Source organism: Calidris pugnax, unplaced genomic scaffold (assembly GCF_001431845.1).
Source record: "Calidris pugnax isolate Ruff unplaced genomic scaffold, ASM143184v1 scaffold20, whole genome shotgun sequence".
In the NCBI taxonomy this organism is placed as follows: domain Eukaryota; kingdom Metazoa; phylum Chordata; class Aves; order Charadriiformes; family Scolopacidae; genus Calidris; species Calidris pugnax.
In genome coordinates, this window is record NW_015094510.1 from 34,286,907 (window position 1) to 34,304,790 (window position 17,884).

The 17,884-nt window shown below is 47.0% G+C and overlaps 1 protein-coding gene across 3 annotated transcripts in view; it reads right to left on the reverse strand.

Moving 5' to 3' along the window:
* Window positions 1-430: 430 nt before the first annotated feature.
* The window catches only part of AMOTL1 (angiomotin like 1), an 84,909-nt gene continuing 67,455 nt past the window's right edge, over window positions 431-17,884 (reverse strand). For all 3 annotated transcript variants that reach the window (XM_014966180.1, XM_014966178.1, XM_014966179.1), the window contains 6 exons: window positions 12,609-12,758; window positions 8,597-8,787; window positions 7,167-7,292; window positions 5,062-5,288; window positions 4,053-4,322; window positions 431-3,487 (listed from right to left, as the gene is read on the reverse strand). In XM_014966180.1, coding sequence (XP_014821666.1) covers window positions 3,384-3,487; window positions 4,053-4,322; window positions 5,062-5,288; window positions 7,167-7,292; window positions 8,597-8,787; window positions 12,609-12,758 — 1,068 coding nt within the window. In that variant the 3' untranslated portion in view covers window positions 431-3,383. The remainder of the gene's footprint in view (window positions 3,488-4,052; window positions 4,323-5,061; window positions 5,289-7,166; window positions 7,293-8,596; window positions 8,788-12,608; window positions 12,759-17,884) is intronic.

Below are 17,884 nucleotides of genomic sequence, written 5' to 3' on the forward strand. Positions count from 1 at the left end.
TTCAAAAATACCCAGACCCACAAGGTATTTAGGTATCTCTCTCACACTGATCCAACACCTCTCAAGTAAAGAAGGCCCAGACCCTCAGAATAAAAAAAATAGCATTGTAAGTGCTATTCTTAATGGGAATGTAGGATTAAAGATCTTCAGATCTTATCCAAAGTGTCCCATTAACTTTCCATCCTCATTTCCTTCAGGGGAAAATGATTTCGCTAAAATCCCGCTTTCTTGCTTGGCAAAGCTCTTGGTTGGATCCACTGATTTTGTGCCCACATACACCCACCAATGGCACCTGCTGTGGGCCTTTCATTAACAGCTATGAAAAACAGAGGGGACACAACCTTAAAGTCCCCGAGGTGTCACTTAGTCCTAGTATGTTGTGTGCAAAGCCCTTCCTTCTTGGGGACGGAATATATTCACACTGGAAAAGTGAGAAAAGAAACACGTTTATACATTTATTATATACAATATTAAGGCACAAGTTTAAACAGCAAAGAATAAGAAATCTTTGGCTGACCAACAATATCAATATTTGCTGTGGGTGACAAATAACATTCTCCATCTTCCCCTCTATGTACAACAACCCTCCAGCTGTACAACACTGTACACCAACTTCTCTATACAACCAACGGCAATAAAAAAGGACAGTATTTTACAACTAGTTACCAACATCACCTGGAATGGCTACAGCACAATTTCCCAAAACACAAAACAGTTCAAAGAACTGGGAGAAACCAGCACAAATGGAGTTGCACCGCTCTGCTGAGAGGGGCTGATTTATGGCAGTGGTGCTCCATGCAAATCCTGCCAGTGATCGAGCTGGGGGAGACCTGCTGGTCCTCCAGACCTTCCCTCCAGGAAAACTAACACCTCTGGAGTTCAACTTAATTGAGCAGAATGAATCTTTGAGTTTATTTGAGCCGGGACTCCAAAAGCAAACGAGAGTTGCCTACACAGTAGTGTCTAACAAATGGTTTCCTTGAATGAACAGTTTCCCAGACCATTAATCTGGGGCACCATCAGTTGTAAACGCACCTTGGGGTACCAGAACCTGGAGGGACTGTGGTCTCCACGAGGAGGAGGAGGAGCGCTGTGCTCTAGATGACTTGGAGAAGCTGAGCTGAACCACTACCAAACATAACTAAAAGCCACATCACACACGCTGATTCAACACTGTTTCTGCTGGACGCCTAGCTGTCTGCCTGTACACAAATTATTAAATAGTTTCATCAAAAAAAATAATAATACAGCTGGTCATAAAATGCTTAGGGACTTCCAAGCACCTGGGTATCCTTATTTCTTGGAGAAAAATGATGAAATGAAATATCCACCATCGTTTTACTTGTATTCCCTTGCTTTGTCTTCCTCCTGCCCCGCTCCAACCCCAGACACTTGAGGAAGGGCCACGGAGGTGGGTCAGCGCTGCTGCCGCACACAGGGCCAGCTTTTATGCAAACACTTACAACCTTTAAATTAACTTTAGAGAAAAAAATAAAATTATTTTACAAGGCATATATTAAGCTGCATAACATCTTCCAACGGTTTTGCACATTTGGTTTCACGATGCAAAGCTGCTAATACTCGAAACACAACAGTTTGCTTGCCCGCACGACCTACCTACCACTACTCTGTTTAACAAGTGCAAAAATCAGAAAGAGGGTGACACCGACATATGTCTAATTCTATGTACACGCAAAAATAAGTGCATAGATTTAACATAGCAATTTTGTTTAAAAAAAAAAAAAAGGTATAAGCCAGGCAGTATTGAGCACGGAGCTCTGGCCCCTGAAGGCTTTGAGATTGCAAGGACTTCAGTTTTCAGTGAAAGCAGAGTTTAAAGTGCCTGATGTTTTCATAACCAAGGACTCCCAATTCGATGCCTACGGGAAGGGGTGACCTTGAGTCAGCTCTGAGAACACGATTACTTCCAGCACCCATCACTTTTCCACTCTAGGCAGCTTCACATAAAAGCCCATCACCCTTTTTCCCCAAAGCCAAGTTCTTCCTGATGTCATTACAGCGCACCACGAGGTTCGGGAACCGCAAAGCCATTACAAAAATACCTCAAAGAGGAAAATTTGCCAATCAGCATGTGCAATGCACGGAGCAAATAGCATGCCATGATTAACACAGCTGGTGAGTTGGCTTTTTTACAGACAGTCACCACCTCTTACAGAAATCGGGGACTAAGCTGAAAATGAGAAATGTTCCATCCTGGGTAAAACAAGGTGAAAAGAAACTGCAGCTCAGCACAGAAAACAGATGATGCTCACGCTTTTCTTTGTAGTTAAACCCTTCCCAGCCTGATCCTACAGCCCTTATGCCCAGTCTCCCGTCAGCTTGAACGGCAGGTTTGTATGCTCAAGGAAGGTAGGATTGGGCTGCAGGCATTCAAAATAAGGAAAAATCCTGTTCTGAGCACAGACACACTGATTATTCCACCACTATGAACAGTACACAGTTAGAGGCACCTTCTGATCTCACATGCAGACCCAGCTTAACTCCACTGAAAAAGCCCCCACACAACCCCCCTCTGGATGAGCTTCTGCACCGCACAGCCCTTTGGGGACCTGCCAGGATCCTCCCTCGACTTTCCCTCCTGAAACCTTCCCACCCTTACAAAAGGAATTGCTTCAGCAGGGTCCTCCTCCCCGCCTCTACTTTCATCCTCTGTGGGAATTCCAGCCAACAACTGCTCCTACCAAAAAAAGAAGTCTCGGTAATAAGCTCTGAGGTTGCGAGACGTGAATATTTGCATTGTAAATCCAGCTCCAAGAGCAACACTTGTCCAGCCAGGAAAGAGGCACCTGACCTGCCTGCCCAGGAAAACCACACCACACCACTTCAAACAAATACTTACAAGAACCTGCCGTGTACATCTACGGACCAATTGTTCACCAAAATTGAGCAGTGAATACTTTTGAGAAATGAACTGATACTGAGAAAGATGCGAGTTTCTCCTGCGTTACTCTGAAACTCCCTCTGGCCTCAAAAGAGACGGGCTTTTGCTGCCTGTCCCAGCTGCTGAAAGGCAGGAAAACAGAGCAGCACTGTGCACCCAGTCTGTAACTTTGCCACCTTCTCTTTGTACCAGAAAATGCAGTTTCCTTTTCCCTCGACGATCCCCTTCTCACTCCACCTTCTGTTTTAAACACCCTTTTCTGCTCAGAAAATCCCAGACATTCATTTCATTGCTCCTCTTCAGCACTCTTGACTTCTCGCCTGGTCCAAAGTCTCAACATATCAGACTCAAGCTTCGTTTAGGGCACAAACTTTCTCTGTCTTTCTTCAAACTCTCAGGGTTAGTTTTTAAGGTTGGCACACCGAGGACCATCTTGGACCTGGCTGTATGCACATGAAATCCCAGAGAGGCCATCCTCTGCTCAGATGAGGACTTCCATCATGTCCGTATCTGGAAACTCAGGCTTGTGGAGCAAGCTGCTCACTCTGCCTTTGCTGTCGGGCAGCTTCCCGTGGCTTGAGTTCTCTGCAATGAGAAGAAGGGAAAGTTGGTCTTCGGCTCAAATTCAACAGGAAAGGGCAAGCACAAAGATGGTATTTAAGAGATACAGACCAAAGAACCCCTTTTGCTGTGGCCCTAGAGAGAAACAGGCATTTGTGAAAGGTCTACATCACTTTACCAAGTTACTACTTGTCATCTGATCCATGGTAGAAAAATGGTGTCCTTGCTAACCATGGTTTAAGTTGAAAAAACGAAGAGACTTAGTACGTGAGCAGGTGTGAAGCGTTTTCAAGGTGTGAAACTCTGTAATTTTATCTTTGGTAGAATGAATAATTGCATTACTCTGCCTGCCACAGGCTAGTGGAGCTTTACAGAAGTTGTGGAGTGTGAAGCTCTGCAAAGCTAGACTGGGCAGCCTTGGAAAGTTCTCTCCCTGTGATTTTAGTTTCCTTGAAGAAACCTCCCCACCACCTTACCAACTGTGAAGGGATCACCCCCCTCCATCAATGCTGGGGTGTCTCTGGGGATCTGCTGACATCCCTGGGGATGCCAGCGTTTTGCCCTGACACAGGGACCTGGCAGAGCTCACCCAGTTTCTCGCTGGCCACTCGTGTCCCGGGGGGCCGTGGGGCCGGGCTGTGTGACGGGGTGGTACCCAGCCGTCCGCGGCCGGGGAAGGAGGCGGCAGCAGGCCAGAAGAGCTCGGTGCTTTTGTCCGTCTGGGTGCTGCTGTCTTTGCTGCCCGTCTTCGCGTGGGAGGCCGGCGGTGCCAGGACGGGCATGCAGGACAAGGAGGGCAGCGGAGGAGGCAGCGAGGGGCTCGACGGGTGGTCGTGGTGCTCCTTCCCCAAAAGCAGCCCTGAAAACACTTGGAGGTCAGTCACATCGCAGCTCAAACGTAGGTGCTGTTGCCCTCATCCCACCCCAGAGCTACAAGGCGCTGGTCTGGATGTATCTCCAGCTCTTTAGCTCAGCTTAGTTTTTCCCTTTGACACCGCCTGTTGCTCTTCTCCTGACATCCACATGGTATTTTTAAACAAAAACAGCCCGTTGAGAGCAGCCACCCTTTCTGCATCCCCTTCTGCACCCCCCTCCCCGTGGTACCCACCCCTGTCACGGACTCGCACGCCTCTGCAGCCCTCGGCCCGTGTGGCCCCACACCACAGTCCAGCGCTTATTTACCCATTTAGCTGCTGCTTTGCATCATGCACCCCTGTCCAAAGGGATGTTCACACCTTTCTTTAACTTCAACCAGGCTTTTTTTCTAGCCCAAATTTGTTACTTACTCTCACAAAATTGCAAACATCATCTGCATATGTCTGGGGGGATTTCCCCCAACTATGGCTTTCTATAATCAGTGCAGAACAATTAATATGATTCAAGATATAATTAAGATAGAACACAAGGTTGAAAAATCACTAATTTTTGACTTCAGCACAAGGACAAATGTTCTTCCCATCAAATTGCTCTGGAAACGAGCCGTCGGGGCAACGTGCACTATGGCTGGGGCATTTTTGCTAAGGATTAAGGAGGGAACAAGCAGAAGGATTGAGTCAAAGTGATGGATGAGCCAAAGCTTAACCAAAATATGAGCCCACCTATGCTTCCCTTCCAGATCTTCTCCTCCTTCTTCTCCTCAGCTATCTGGTTGCTGGTGAGTGAGGTCTGGCGAGAATGTGCACCCGTAGCAGCAGCAATGGAGGGGACGGACCGAGCCGGTCGCAGGCTGGCGCTGTCAGCTTTCCCAGGGTCCTTCCGTGACCGTTGCTGAAGGACCTTGATCATGGCATCCTTCTCAATTATTTTTGCATGGAGATTCTTTATTCTGCCAAAATATGAATGCTCTGCTTACAGGAATGGAAGAAGAGTTTATATGGGTAGCTCTCCCCACCCTGAGACAGCAGGATGGGTCCTGGGTACATGCCCTGCTGCTCTGTCCCCTCCAGTTTTGAGCAACTCGGACAAGGCAGCTCCCACCAGTTCATCTGAGGATAAACATGCACCTCAAAATGGTGTTTCTAGCTATTAAACCGAAATTGGGAACTCTTTTCTGCAAGGTTAACTGAACCCATCTATTGCTGTGGCTTTACCAACCCAACAGAAGCAATGAGGACAGTATCCTGACCAAGCTGTGGGTTGCTACCTTCACCAGAATACCATCACCCAGGTAATTTACACCTCTGTAATACATTGGGGCCAAATCTGGAAATTCTCCCTCAGTAGGCTGAGTTAACCCCATGATTTGGGTCTGCCATCAGCTGGAGTAAAGATTTGCTGAAGCAAACAGAAATGTTCCCTTTGGTTTCTCTAACAGCTGGGCTGGGCTCTGGCTTCTTCCTCACCACTGCAGAAATAATCAGCACAGTGTGCAGAGCTGAGCAAAGCTTGCCACTTCTCTCATACAGACCCCAAAGACTCTCAAGTCACAAAAAAAATTGGATTATTTGAGGCTTTTCTTCAGGAATAATTAATACAAACTCATAGCAAAATACTACAAAACCACATTTAAAAAAACCCCCACGTATATGTACAATATGTCATCAGCCAGATGACTATAGTTTGACTATGATGTACAATATACAGTCCAATGCAGCTGCATTCTGTGAAGCAGTGAAAGCTAAAATGATGCATCTGGAAAATTTACACGTACAAGGCAGAGAGCTAGTAACTTCATGTTGGTGTTAGTTTTCATAATCAGGTGTCTAATTTGCAATGAAAACACAAGATCCTAATCTATCTTTAATGAAGCCAATGGCAAGGCTCCATTACTTCACTGGATGCAGGATTAGCTTGCAGCTGTCAGGGCAAAAAAAGACCCAAACAAACCCAGTAAAAACAATCATTGATATTTTCCAAAAGCAACAAATACACCTTTTTATAAAAGTCTCTGCAGACTGGTTTTGTGGGGAAGCCAATATTGAAGAACAGATTCTAAATAGTTTTTCAGTAAAAACCTAGAGGAAGACATAAACTATCTCAAGGGTGTTTTCCTGATCAAAAGGCCACTTTTCACCAGGAAAAAAGTCTGGATTAAAAACACTGGTCACATCTAATACTTTTCAAACTCAGGGGCCACCATGTCCATCTGTGTGCTGAAAACAGAGAAGCATCTGTAACAACGAAGGTTACTCTTGCTGACTGCAAAGTACCCCAAAAAGTTTATCTTATATCTTCTACTACTTGTAAACGCTTCTTTTTTGGTGGTGCTCGTGGTGCTCAATTTTGCAGGTTTGCTCCTAAACACCAGTGCGACTGTCACACAACTTGGATGTGGGAGCAATAAGCAGGGAAGGAGCGATGAGCGAGGCAAAGGCAAGCCCTCGTGTGGCTCATTATGTAGGAGTGGGATTACAACTTCAGCTTTTACGACCAGATGCTCTTTTTTTCCAGAGGGGGATTTTCACTGAGATTAAACAAGCATTCAGCTTCCTCGCATGCCAACCTACTTTTAATAATGGAACGGCTTCTGTTCTGTAAGAAGGTAGTTTTTGGCACAGAGAAGGTTTAACAAGAAGGTAGGGAGGAAGTTATCTAACAATACCGACTCTTTAATCCCTGTTTTACTGCTGAAGAGCAAAACTAAGTCCAAGTGAAGCTAAACCCATCCTTTCCAGGCATGTGTGGAGGAACAGAAAGTCATTCTGGTTGATTTGAACCCAGCCCAAACCCCAGGACAAGCAGGTACAGCACGGTGGTCCCTTACGTGTACTCCATGTCCTGGCAGCGCCGGTTGGCTTGCACGATCTCCTCCTCCTCCTGCCAGCCCCGCACCTCCAGCGCGCTCTCGCTGTAGCTGCCGTTGCGTGAGTGGCTCGGGGCCGAGGTGTCCCTGGCAAAGGGGTTTGACACGGGTGAGTCAGGCTCCTGAGACCACAAGGGTGGCTTTGGCAAGTGAGACTGGCACTTGCAAAGAAAACCCCAAACCCATGTTTGAAGAGCAAGTTAGCGACGGTTGCCTGTCAAGTGGATGGCTATCTGACATTGGGTCATGCTGCGGGCTATTCTTGGCTTGGGTTTAGTCATTAACACCATTAATTAACTGGGGTGATGGAACAGAGAGCACACTGTAACCATGGGTGACCCCCATGGGGCTAACAACCCTCCTGAAGGATAAGGTCAGACATTAGAGGGACTCACTCACTGGGAAAATGGTCCCAAGTCAACAAGACTACATCTCAAACAAAACTGTACCCTTTGGAAGGTGAAAAATAGCACCTGAATTGCTGCTTAGACCAGAGTGCGAAAGAAAAGGGCCATCCTGAGTCATGCACTTAACCACATTTCAAAGGGAAATCTCATTTTAGGATGTTTTCAGGGGATTTGGCTTCTAAAAAACTGGGGCAAGAAGTTAATTAGCCCATCCTCCTCACTGCTGGAAAGCCTCACTGCAGTGCTTTCTGTGCTTATGGGCACCACGCTTTGACACAAACTGGAGACAGCCTAGAAAAATGCAGCGGGAATGGTAAGGGGTTTATACTGGGATGTGAGGAATGGCTGCAGAAAGTTAGTTCAGGCCAGGGAAGATACAACAGGGGATATCTACCTTCTAGTATTTACAAGGTTGTTGCAAAGCTGACAGTGACCTGTTGTTCATCATGTACAACTGGGAAGGACAAGAACCAGTTGAGGTAATTCGCAGTAGAGAGGTTTAGCTTAGCTATCAGGAGAACCTTTTAATTTGAAACTTAATGAAGTGGTGGAACAGGGGACTTAGGCCACAAAATTTCCCTCGTTACAGGTTTTTAAAACTAGGTTAAAATGCACGTTGCAGACTATGGGATGGATGCAGCCATATACCAACAGTCCCTGCCTTCTCCCTCAGTGTGGTGGGGAGGAGGTGCCTTACCTACGCCGTGCAATTTGGCAGCCTGAGACTTTGAGGCTGAGGCCATGGCTTGAGTCCAGCGCCTGGATTTGATAAACTTTTGGATCTGGTCAGAAGGGAAAATCCTGTCTTAACTGACTATTGTACGTCACTGGAACGACACCACGGAGAGGTGCCTTAACCCTGGCAGTGTGACTCAGCAGGGAAAGGCAAACAAAAATCAGCGTTGAGAAAATGTCCATTCCTTATTATTTCCCCATGCTTTCCATGGTGCAGAGAGCTGCCCGCTTGCAGCAAGGCCATCTTACCTCTCCGTTGCAGCCGTGGCTGCAGCATTCATGGCAAAGTGCCTGATCGTGCTCTCCTCCAGGTATTTCTGCTCCCACTTGGTCATGTCAGCTTCCAAGGCCAGGATCCTCTCCTCCTTCTCCCGCACCAGCTCCATCAGGGCCGGGGCGTTGTGCTCCGGGAGGCTGCTCGTCTGGTAGCTGCCCTGCCTCTGCGGGTGGAAACAACCACAGATATTCACCCTCTGACAAGCCGGGGAGCTGCTGACCTTTTTCTCCACTTCTCTGGAGCACACAAAGACATCCCCATGTCTTTTTACAGGGGCAGGTGGAACCCCCAGGCTAAACCCCTTAGACAGCAGGAGGACAGGCAAGTTGACCATGTGTGGGAACCCCCCCACATGCTTCTCCAGACCATGCTGACAGAAGCAGGGATCTGGCTTTTTCCTGGGTGTGCAGGGATTTTATAGGATACCCCAAACCAAGGGAAAAGATAGGAAAAAAAGCTGGTAGGGAAAAGAAGCAATGAAGCTTTAAAAGATATTCTTCTTGTTGGGACTTCATCACACAGCTGGGCAGTGCTCAGTATGGACAGGCAGTTATTACCAGTGGCTTTATATATAAAAGCAGAAAAAAAAGCAACATGTAACCAGATACATATAACCTACTTAAAACAGCATCTTGGAAAATACCCTGAACACGGATTTAAGCCTGTCTCTTTTGGCACATTAGATTTCATGTGCCTTCAGGAGATACTTTCTGTGGTGCAGCAGGTAACTTTCTGAGCAGAGGGGCAGAAGATCCCCAGGCACTGAGGGGTGGTTCCCATGAGATGCTGACAAGCAGCAATGGGTGCGTAACCCTTTGCATCTACACTGTGAGGAAAGCACTTCCCAGGCAGAATTTATCCTACCCAGTTGCAGGCACTTAATTAAAGCACTTAAGCAGCATGAGGCGCTGCGCCAAGCTCCCTTGACTGCTGGTGGAGAGCGGAGGTGGATGGAGATCCAGCCCTTGGCTCAGGGGAAGTTGGGTGGGATGAGCCCACGCTGGGGAGGGAGGCACTAAGCTCTGGGATAAGTCAGTAAATTATTTTTTTCTAATAAAAAATGCAAGAGATTTATTACACTCCACAGTGCACAGGATTGTGTTAAAGGGGAAATCATGTCTCGGGAGCAGCAGCTTCTCATACGTGCTACACCAGCAAAGGGGTTCCCTGGCACAGCACCAGCACACCGGAGCGAGGGCTGCAGCAACCATTTCCATTTTCCAAAACACATTTCTTCTTTCTAGACACTTATCTCCTGCTTAGGAGAAACTAGAGATACCAAGAGAGAGCTGCAGCCTTTGCCTTTAGTGCGGTAATGACGTTTGGAAGCTGCTTTCTGGAAATGCAATAGGAAGCAGCCCTTAGGAGCAACGGCTGAAACTCTGCTCCTGCAAAAATCAGCATTTACATTTCTAATATTGTCAAACCCCCGGCAGAAAGGTAGTATTTTGGAAGCATGGTCCTGGCCTGTAAATAGCATCTTGGGACATCAGAGGTACCTTTCATCTTCTCAATCAAAACCCCTGCCAGGCCTGCACGCTCAGCCTGCAATGCTAAGTCCAAGGGTTTTTTGTCCTAGTTCCTACATCAGCGGTAACAAAGATCTGCCATTTGGACTTGGGTACCAACAAGCCAGGGACAGAAGAGATTCTGGCTCGCTGTCTCCTGCTGACTTTGGTAAAAAGGAGAAAAAAAGCTCTTTTTTTTCTCTGCGATGAGAAGACATTTCAGTAGAGATAACTGATAACTCAGAGAAGACAGCTCTGAAGTAAAAAGTTGAGGTACTTCGAAGCAACATGATTTGTTGCAGCGTTGTGGCTCATAAAACAAAAAGTATAAATAATAATAGTAAAAAATACCCCAAAGTCTCCCCTCAAAGCTGACAGGGGAGACATGAAGTCAGAGTATCTTTCTTCTTAAAACTTCTTAGAGGGAACTGGTGCAAGCATTTGAGAACTACGGCAACCCAAAATGCAGCTGCTGATTACAGTGCCAAAAAAAAAAAGTAAAATTAAAAATGAAGCAATATGTAAGTTACAGAGAAATTTCCTGCTAAAAAGAGCAGACGTAGCCTGAACTCCCAAGACAAAAACTTTGTTGACAGTCCATCCAGTTTTCTTAACATATTGATTTGTCCCTATATTCTAGCCCAGAGAAGAAAACCTTTTCTAGAATTCACTTGAATTTTAATAGTATTTTCTCAAATATTCTTTCGTTTACACCAGTATTAGCATGCCATACCCCATGTAATTTCTTTTTTAAATTGAAGGAGAGCAAGCTAAGGGAAAATTAAGAAGATCTACTGGAAGAAGATGGGAACAGCAAGTCCATGGTGGATAGGGCAAAAAAGAATTAATGCACTTAAACAGCAGGAAGAAAGAGCCAAGATGGATGGGAAGGGTCTCCAGGGAGCAGCAGTGACAGTGATATTGTCAAGAGGAGCTGGAGAACCTGCCCCACCAGCGAGAAGGGGATGCTCTTGGGTCCGGCCACCTCATGACTCTGCAAACTGCTGATACTGCCTGTAGAGCCATTTTCCAATTGCATCCTACCAGCAGGATCAGCCCTTCTGCTTTCTGGGAGCACAAGCTCTGTGTAACAGCTGCTTTGGTCTCCACTAATGGCTCATAAATAAGGAAGGGCTCTTGTATCAGACGTGTGCGTTGACGGAGATATGAGTGAGCCCTTCAAGAGTTACAAGAGCTTCATGCCTTGCTTATGTCGCTGGTTTTTCCCCAAGTGGTGGTTTCATACACTTAGTACATCTGCTCGCTCTCCTCTGGAGGCAATGCCCATGGATTTGGCACTTGGTGCCAGCTATAGCCTGGAAATCCTCCCTGCAACCTCCTCGTGCTTTTTTTTTTTTCCTTTTCACAGATGACTGGACTTTGAGACTTGGGGATAGAGGAGGAATAACAAAGGAAACACTGTGCATAAAATACAAGCATAACACTATCCTTTTAAGGACACAGGGCTACCAAAAACCGAAGAGATGTACATAGAAATGCAAACCTACACTTCTAGCCCATTCTGGATTGGACTGATATTTAAATCATTTATTGCCTGAAGATGACACCATTTGTCTCTGGATCTGCCATGGATAAAGGTTTCTGTGAAACATACATCAGCTTTGGCCAGAACAAATACAGTCCAAGCCCTTCCTTCCACCTAATTCAGCATTATCTATGTTGGCTTTTCAATGGAAGATGAGCCAAAGCCTGTGGGCTAAATCTCATGCCCATGTGTACCGCACCTTTCCTCTCCTTCTTTGGTGTGGGGTTGATCTTGCACAATCTGTGATTGCTGGAGAGACACGGAAGGATGACCTCCCTGGCAGGTTGCGGGGGACACACAGGGGCAGAGGCCTGCCTGTTCTTGGGCAGGGAAGCCAGGACCTCCCAGCCCCACCAGCACATAGGGCTCAGCTGTGTCCAGCAGCCCCACTGCGGACCTTCTCCATCCCCTGCTGAAAATCCAGAGTTAGAATCATAGAGTGGTTTGGATTGGAAGGGACCTTCAAAGATCATCTAAGTCCACTAGATCAGGTGGCTCAAAGTCCTGTCCAAACCAACTGGAACAGCCTGTGCAGGGAGGTGGTGGAGGTATTTAAGAAACATGTAGATGTGGCTCTCCAGGGCATGCTCTAGTGCCCAAGATTATTGCTTTGTGGGTGGGTGTGATGTGGTGGGCTGTTATGTTTTGTGGGGTTTTTGGGGTTTTTTTTTGTGTTCTTTTTTTTAAGGTTGGACTCGATGATCTCAGAGGTCCCTTCCAACCATGGTGACTCTGTGATTCCGTGACCTTGAACACTGCCAATGACGGGGCATCCACAAGCCCATCAAAGGGCAAGGCTCAGGTGGAAAGCCCAATGACCTGAGCCTAAAAGTAAGGTGGCACCAAGCAGGACTGCAAGCGACTGTCCCTCTTCAAAAGCAACACCAAAGGCCCCATCCTGGGGTCCTGCACAGACCACCCCAACCTCACCTGCTGCATCCTCAGCGAGTCCAGCTCCCGCTCCAGGCGCGTGCGCAGCCGCCGCTCCATCTGCTCCCTCTTCTCGCAGGCCGCCTGCAGCTGGGTCAGCGCCTGCTGCAGCTTCTCCACCTTCTCCACGTAGGCCTGCTTCCTGCGCAGCTGTGGGGGACAGAGGGTCAGCAGCGCCGGGGGACACCACACACCCACCCAGGGCTGCCCGGATCCCCACACGCTTGCAAGTGTGTCCTGGGCACAAACATGGCTTTGGCCATTTGCTTCACAGCGTTTCTCCAGGGAAAGGATGGTGCCCCTTTGATGGGCAGGGAAAGGGCACAGCAGGCATCACTGGGGCAGCTCTACCCCTTTTGGAGGGAATGCTGTCCAGATCTTCCACCCATTGGGGATCCACTAGCCATGAAACCCCCTGGCCATTTCTAAGCAAGAGCCACCATGTTGGTGGATACTCTTTGGGCAAATACACAGAGAGGCCTCAGCTAAGAGGAATTCTGGTGTGTTTTATCAACTGGTGACACTCAGCATATTGTCTGCACCCAGAATCTCTTTTTTTTCAGCCCTGCGTATCTGCTCCATGCAGGTGGAGCAAGTGGAGTGCCAGTATATGTAAGTGCTCCACCTGCTCTGTCCTGCTCACAGACTTGGCCACGCTGATGTATAGATGCACTGGCAGCTGAAGCTGGGCCCTCCTTATGTATTTAATGCAATTATTGAAGGCCTAAGTATGACAGGATTTTGCAATACAGGGTTTTACAGCCAGAGATTCCTCGAGCAGAATATCCCAAAAGGAATTTGCAAGTGGAGTGCAGATGTTCAGGGTGCTTAGTGGCTACCCCAGCTTCTTCTGGCCTCCTACCACACCACCAGGCACTCAGTGACACCACAGGGTATCGTGATGGCAGCAGCTGGCACGCTAAGGGAGCCCTTGGGGAGAGGAAGCTGCAGAGGCCACGTTCGCCTGGGTGTTAGTGAGCAGCCCTTGTCCACAGGGAGCGTGGATGCTGACCCAAAATCTCCCCACAGGGCTGTGGCAGGGGGGTCTGCCTGCTCAGTCCCAGCCCTGGGAAACCCAGTTCTCCTCCTCTCCCACAACATTTTGTCATGAATTTTCTCTTCACAAGCATGAATAAATTTACCTTTCTAAAGATACCTGCCTTGTAGTAAAGAAAGCAACAGTGCACACAAACTGAAGCTGCAAACCACAAAAGACCTTGATGAACTCCGAAAGACCACAAAACACTCTCGACTTAACTCCTCGACTCAGAAAGGGAGTTTGAATGCTGAGACTTTGCCAAGCCTCAGTCCAACTCCATCTGCAGCCTGGGGGTTAATGGGGGATGCTCAAGGTCATTGACATGATCACTAAGATCCTCTTTAGGACTTCTAGTCTCCCTCATTTATTTGTACACTTGTTTGAGAACTGAAGTTTTTCAGAAGCAAAACAGGAGGCAGAAAAACACATTAACCCCAGTTGACACTGGAGAACCAGATAAATAAGAGAGGCTGGGGAGGTGCTGTGAGCTGGCAAGGCTAAGGCCAAAACCATATCCTAGTTCCTACCTCTTTTTAAATACTTAAATCATTGTTGAAATTATCTACAACGTGGGTTACGATATAGGAGCTACAGCCACAAAATATCTGTGTCTAAATATCTAAGGGATGTAGTGAGAAGTTTGCTGCTTTGCTCCTCAGAGCTGTGAGGCTCTCCTTCATACAGAGTCCTCCACGTAGGAGGACTCCCAGGACTCCCACGCTGCAAAGAAGTTTTGTTTTTTTTTTAATTGTGTGATGTTGGATTCACCCACGTCTCCTCCCACTGATTACAATGATAACAAAATCACCTTTTCTTGAAATTCTTCTTCCGCCACCATGTCACAGGTGAAGTGAAATACAGGCTTGTTCACAGCAAAAGCAAAGCTTGGCTTAAACAAACCTCCCCAGGCAGAGCTGACAACTGGCGGTGTGACCTCCCTAGCCCTGCTGCAATCCAGGCTAATCCTTATGGCTCCCGGGGCTTTCCATGAAAATTAATGAGATTATAATCCCTGCTAGTCTCTGGCAGCAGCACGAAGATTGCATTCCTCGGGAGCTCATGACTTGCCAAGAACAGACACAGCAGTGGCTTCTTGCTGAATGTGCTGTTTTGGCAGCAGGAAGGTGCCTGTGCCACCTCCCAGCCACACCAGCGTGGATCGGAGAGGGGAAGGGGGCTCCCCCGAGGTTCCTCCTCAGCAGCAGATCTCATCCACCCCACCACATCCTGCCAGATGCTGGAGGGTTCATCTGCATCACAGGAGCCAGTACTTGGCTTTGCAGCAGCCCTCCAAGCCCTGGGGTTCAGACCCTCGTGCATGAGTGCGTGTGGGTGAGGCGATGCACATGCGTCTACCACCTTAGAAATCAATCTCTTGGAAATATTCAACAAGACAGTTCCCACATTCATAAATTCATCGGGAGTTTCTGGAGCCAATTCTGACTTTTCTATCCTGCCTGTAAATTCAGAAGCAAAAAATTCACCCACACATTTAAAAAACGAAGTACAAAATGTTGCCATTTAAATTAATGGCCTTGTCAGTGCAGTATGCATAAGAGAGGGGGACTGCAATCAGAAATACATGGTACTAACCTCCACTACCTCATAGACACACAGTCTCAAATGAAAAAAAGCTGGATGGCACCTGGAGATGTACCAGTCCATCCTCCCAAAGCAAAGCAGGATCAACACTACCTAAAAACTGGTGCATGTCTGTATAATCTGTTTACAAAACCCTCCAGGGGCAGGGACTCCACAACCTCCCCCTGCGAGCTACTTCACGGCTTATTTTCCTTTACTGCCAGAAAACTTTTACCCTAATGCCTAATCTGGCTTTCTCTTATGCAATTTAAGCAAATTACTTCTTGTTCTGTTTCCAAACTGTGATCTACTAGAGCAAGAAGCATTTAATGAAACAATTCACATATTCACAAGATCAGCAAACTTGCCTGAACGCTGCCCTTGTCCCAGGGATTAGGAAACTAAAGACGAAGAAGAGCTAAGGCTAAAAGAGGATGATCCAAGCAAATAAATCTGAGTAAAGGTGAGTGGCTCTTGGAAAAATATCTGCACTAGGAACATAACTCCAATTTGGGCTACAGAATATCTATTCTATAGATATAAATTTTGAATTAAAGACTGTAAGAGATGGAGAATCCACTATCACCCTTAAGTGGGTTGTTTCAGTGTTAATTACTCTAACTCCTTATTTCCAGTCCGATTTTCTCAGCTTTAAACTAAACACTGCATCTCATTATTTTGTCTTATGTTAAAGAGCAACATTTAATCTGGTTGACAGCAATCCCTTCTTTATGTTCATGTGCATGGACTGGAGCTCAGCCACCTCTTCACTTTAATTGTTCACAGCAAAGAACAGCTTCTGGGCCCCAAATAAATTCTACAGCTGTTTTCGGAAGCCTCTCCAAGTATTCAGTCGTCTATCCAAAGCGACCAGACACACGATTCCAGCAGCAGTCTCCTAAATGACATGTAGTGATAATACCACCTACATATTTTTGAATTAAATCCTTCTCCTAGCAGGCGCTCAGGATAATGTACATTTACACAGTGTGCTATCTTATGTTAATTCAACTTAGTAGCTACTGCTTATTTCTCAAGCCTTGATTTAAAAAGCTTTTAAACTTAATTACATCCTGGTGGCAGAAGAAATCTGTGTGGATTTACAAACCAGAGCATGAGGTAGAGCTCTGTTAATAATAACAGTCATTTTCATTTGAATGATTTTATGTTTCCCTCAATATATTCCAAATTAGAGTAAAAATCCCTGGTTTAAGATGAAGGCTGAAAACTTCAACAATATCTGCTGCATGTGTCAAACTGAGCTCCAGAAACACTGGAGACTGTTAAAAAGGTGCTCTGAATGTGATGAAGGCGATGAAACAGGCCAAAAGCAAGGGAAAGGGAGCACAGGAGCTTGGGCACACAGTCTACGGATTAATTGCACTTCACCCGAGCTGCGTGACACTGCCTCACACAATTAAAACACAGCAGCTGGGATAAAATTAATTTCCACTCCCCCTGGAACCAAACAAGCAGTTAAACACTACCAGGTCAACGTGGGTTTGTTCAGCCTGAGGGCTCTGACAGACAAACTCTGGAAAATACTGTTGCATCACCTTCATATGTTGTCACCCCCCGAGATCTACCGTGCCCTATGCAAGAGGTTACCACCTCCACAGCATCTACTGTGCCCTGGTCAAGAAGTTACCACCTCCATAATATCTAACATGAACATACCTGAACCTGAACATACATAAGTATATGGGACCCGATGAGATGAACCTCAGAGTCCTGAGGGAACTGGCTGATGTAGCTGCCAAGCCACTCTCCATGATTTTTGAAAAGTCATGGCAATCATCAGGTGAAGTCCCTGGTGACTGGAAAAGGGGAAACATTGCACCCATGTTTTAAAATGGTAGAAAGGAGGACCCTGGGAACTACTGACCTGTCAGCCTCACCTCTGCACCTGGGAAGATCATGGAACAGATCCTCCTAGAAGCTATGCTAAGGCACATGGAGGACAGGGAGGTGATCCAAGACAGCCAGCATGGCTTCACCAAAGGCAAGTCCTGCCTGAGCAACGTCATGGCCTTCTATGATGGAGCGACTACATCAGTGGTCAAGTGAAGAACTACGGACATCATCTGTCTGGACTTCTGCAAGGCCCTTGACATGATCCCTCACAAGGGATCCTCCCTTCTCTTTAAATTGGAGAAATATGGATTTGATGAGTGGACTGTTCGGTGAATGAGGAATTGGTTGGATGGTCACATCCAGAGGGTAGTGGTCAATGGCTCAATGTTCAAAAGGAGATCAGTGACAAGTAGTGTCCCTCAGAGGTCTGTAGTGGGACGAGTAATGTTCAATATCTTCATCAGTGACATGGACAGTGGGATCGAGTGCAACCTCAGCAAGTTTGCTGAGGACACCAAGCTGAGTGGTACAGTTGACACGCCTGAGGGACAGGATGTCATCCAGGGGGACCTGGATGGGCTCGAGAAGTGGGCCCGTGTGAACCTCATGAGGTTCAACAAGGCCAAGTGCAGGGTCCTGTACATGGGTTGGGGCAACTCCTGGAATCAATACAGGCTGGGGGATGAAAGGATTGAGAGCAGCCCTGCCAAGAAGGACTTGGAGGTACTGGTGGACGAAAAACTGGTCATGAGCCAGCAATGTGTGCTGGCAGCCCAGAAGGCCGACCATGTCCTGGGCTGCA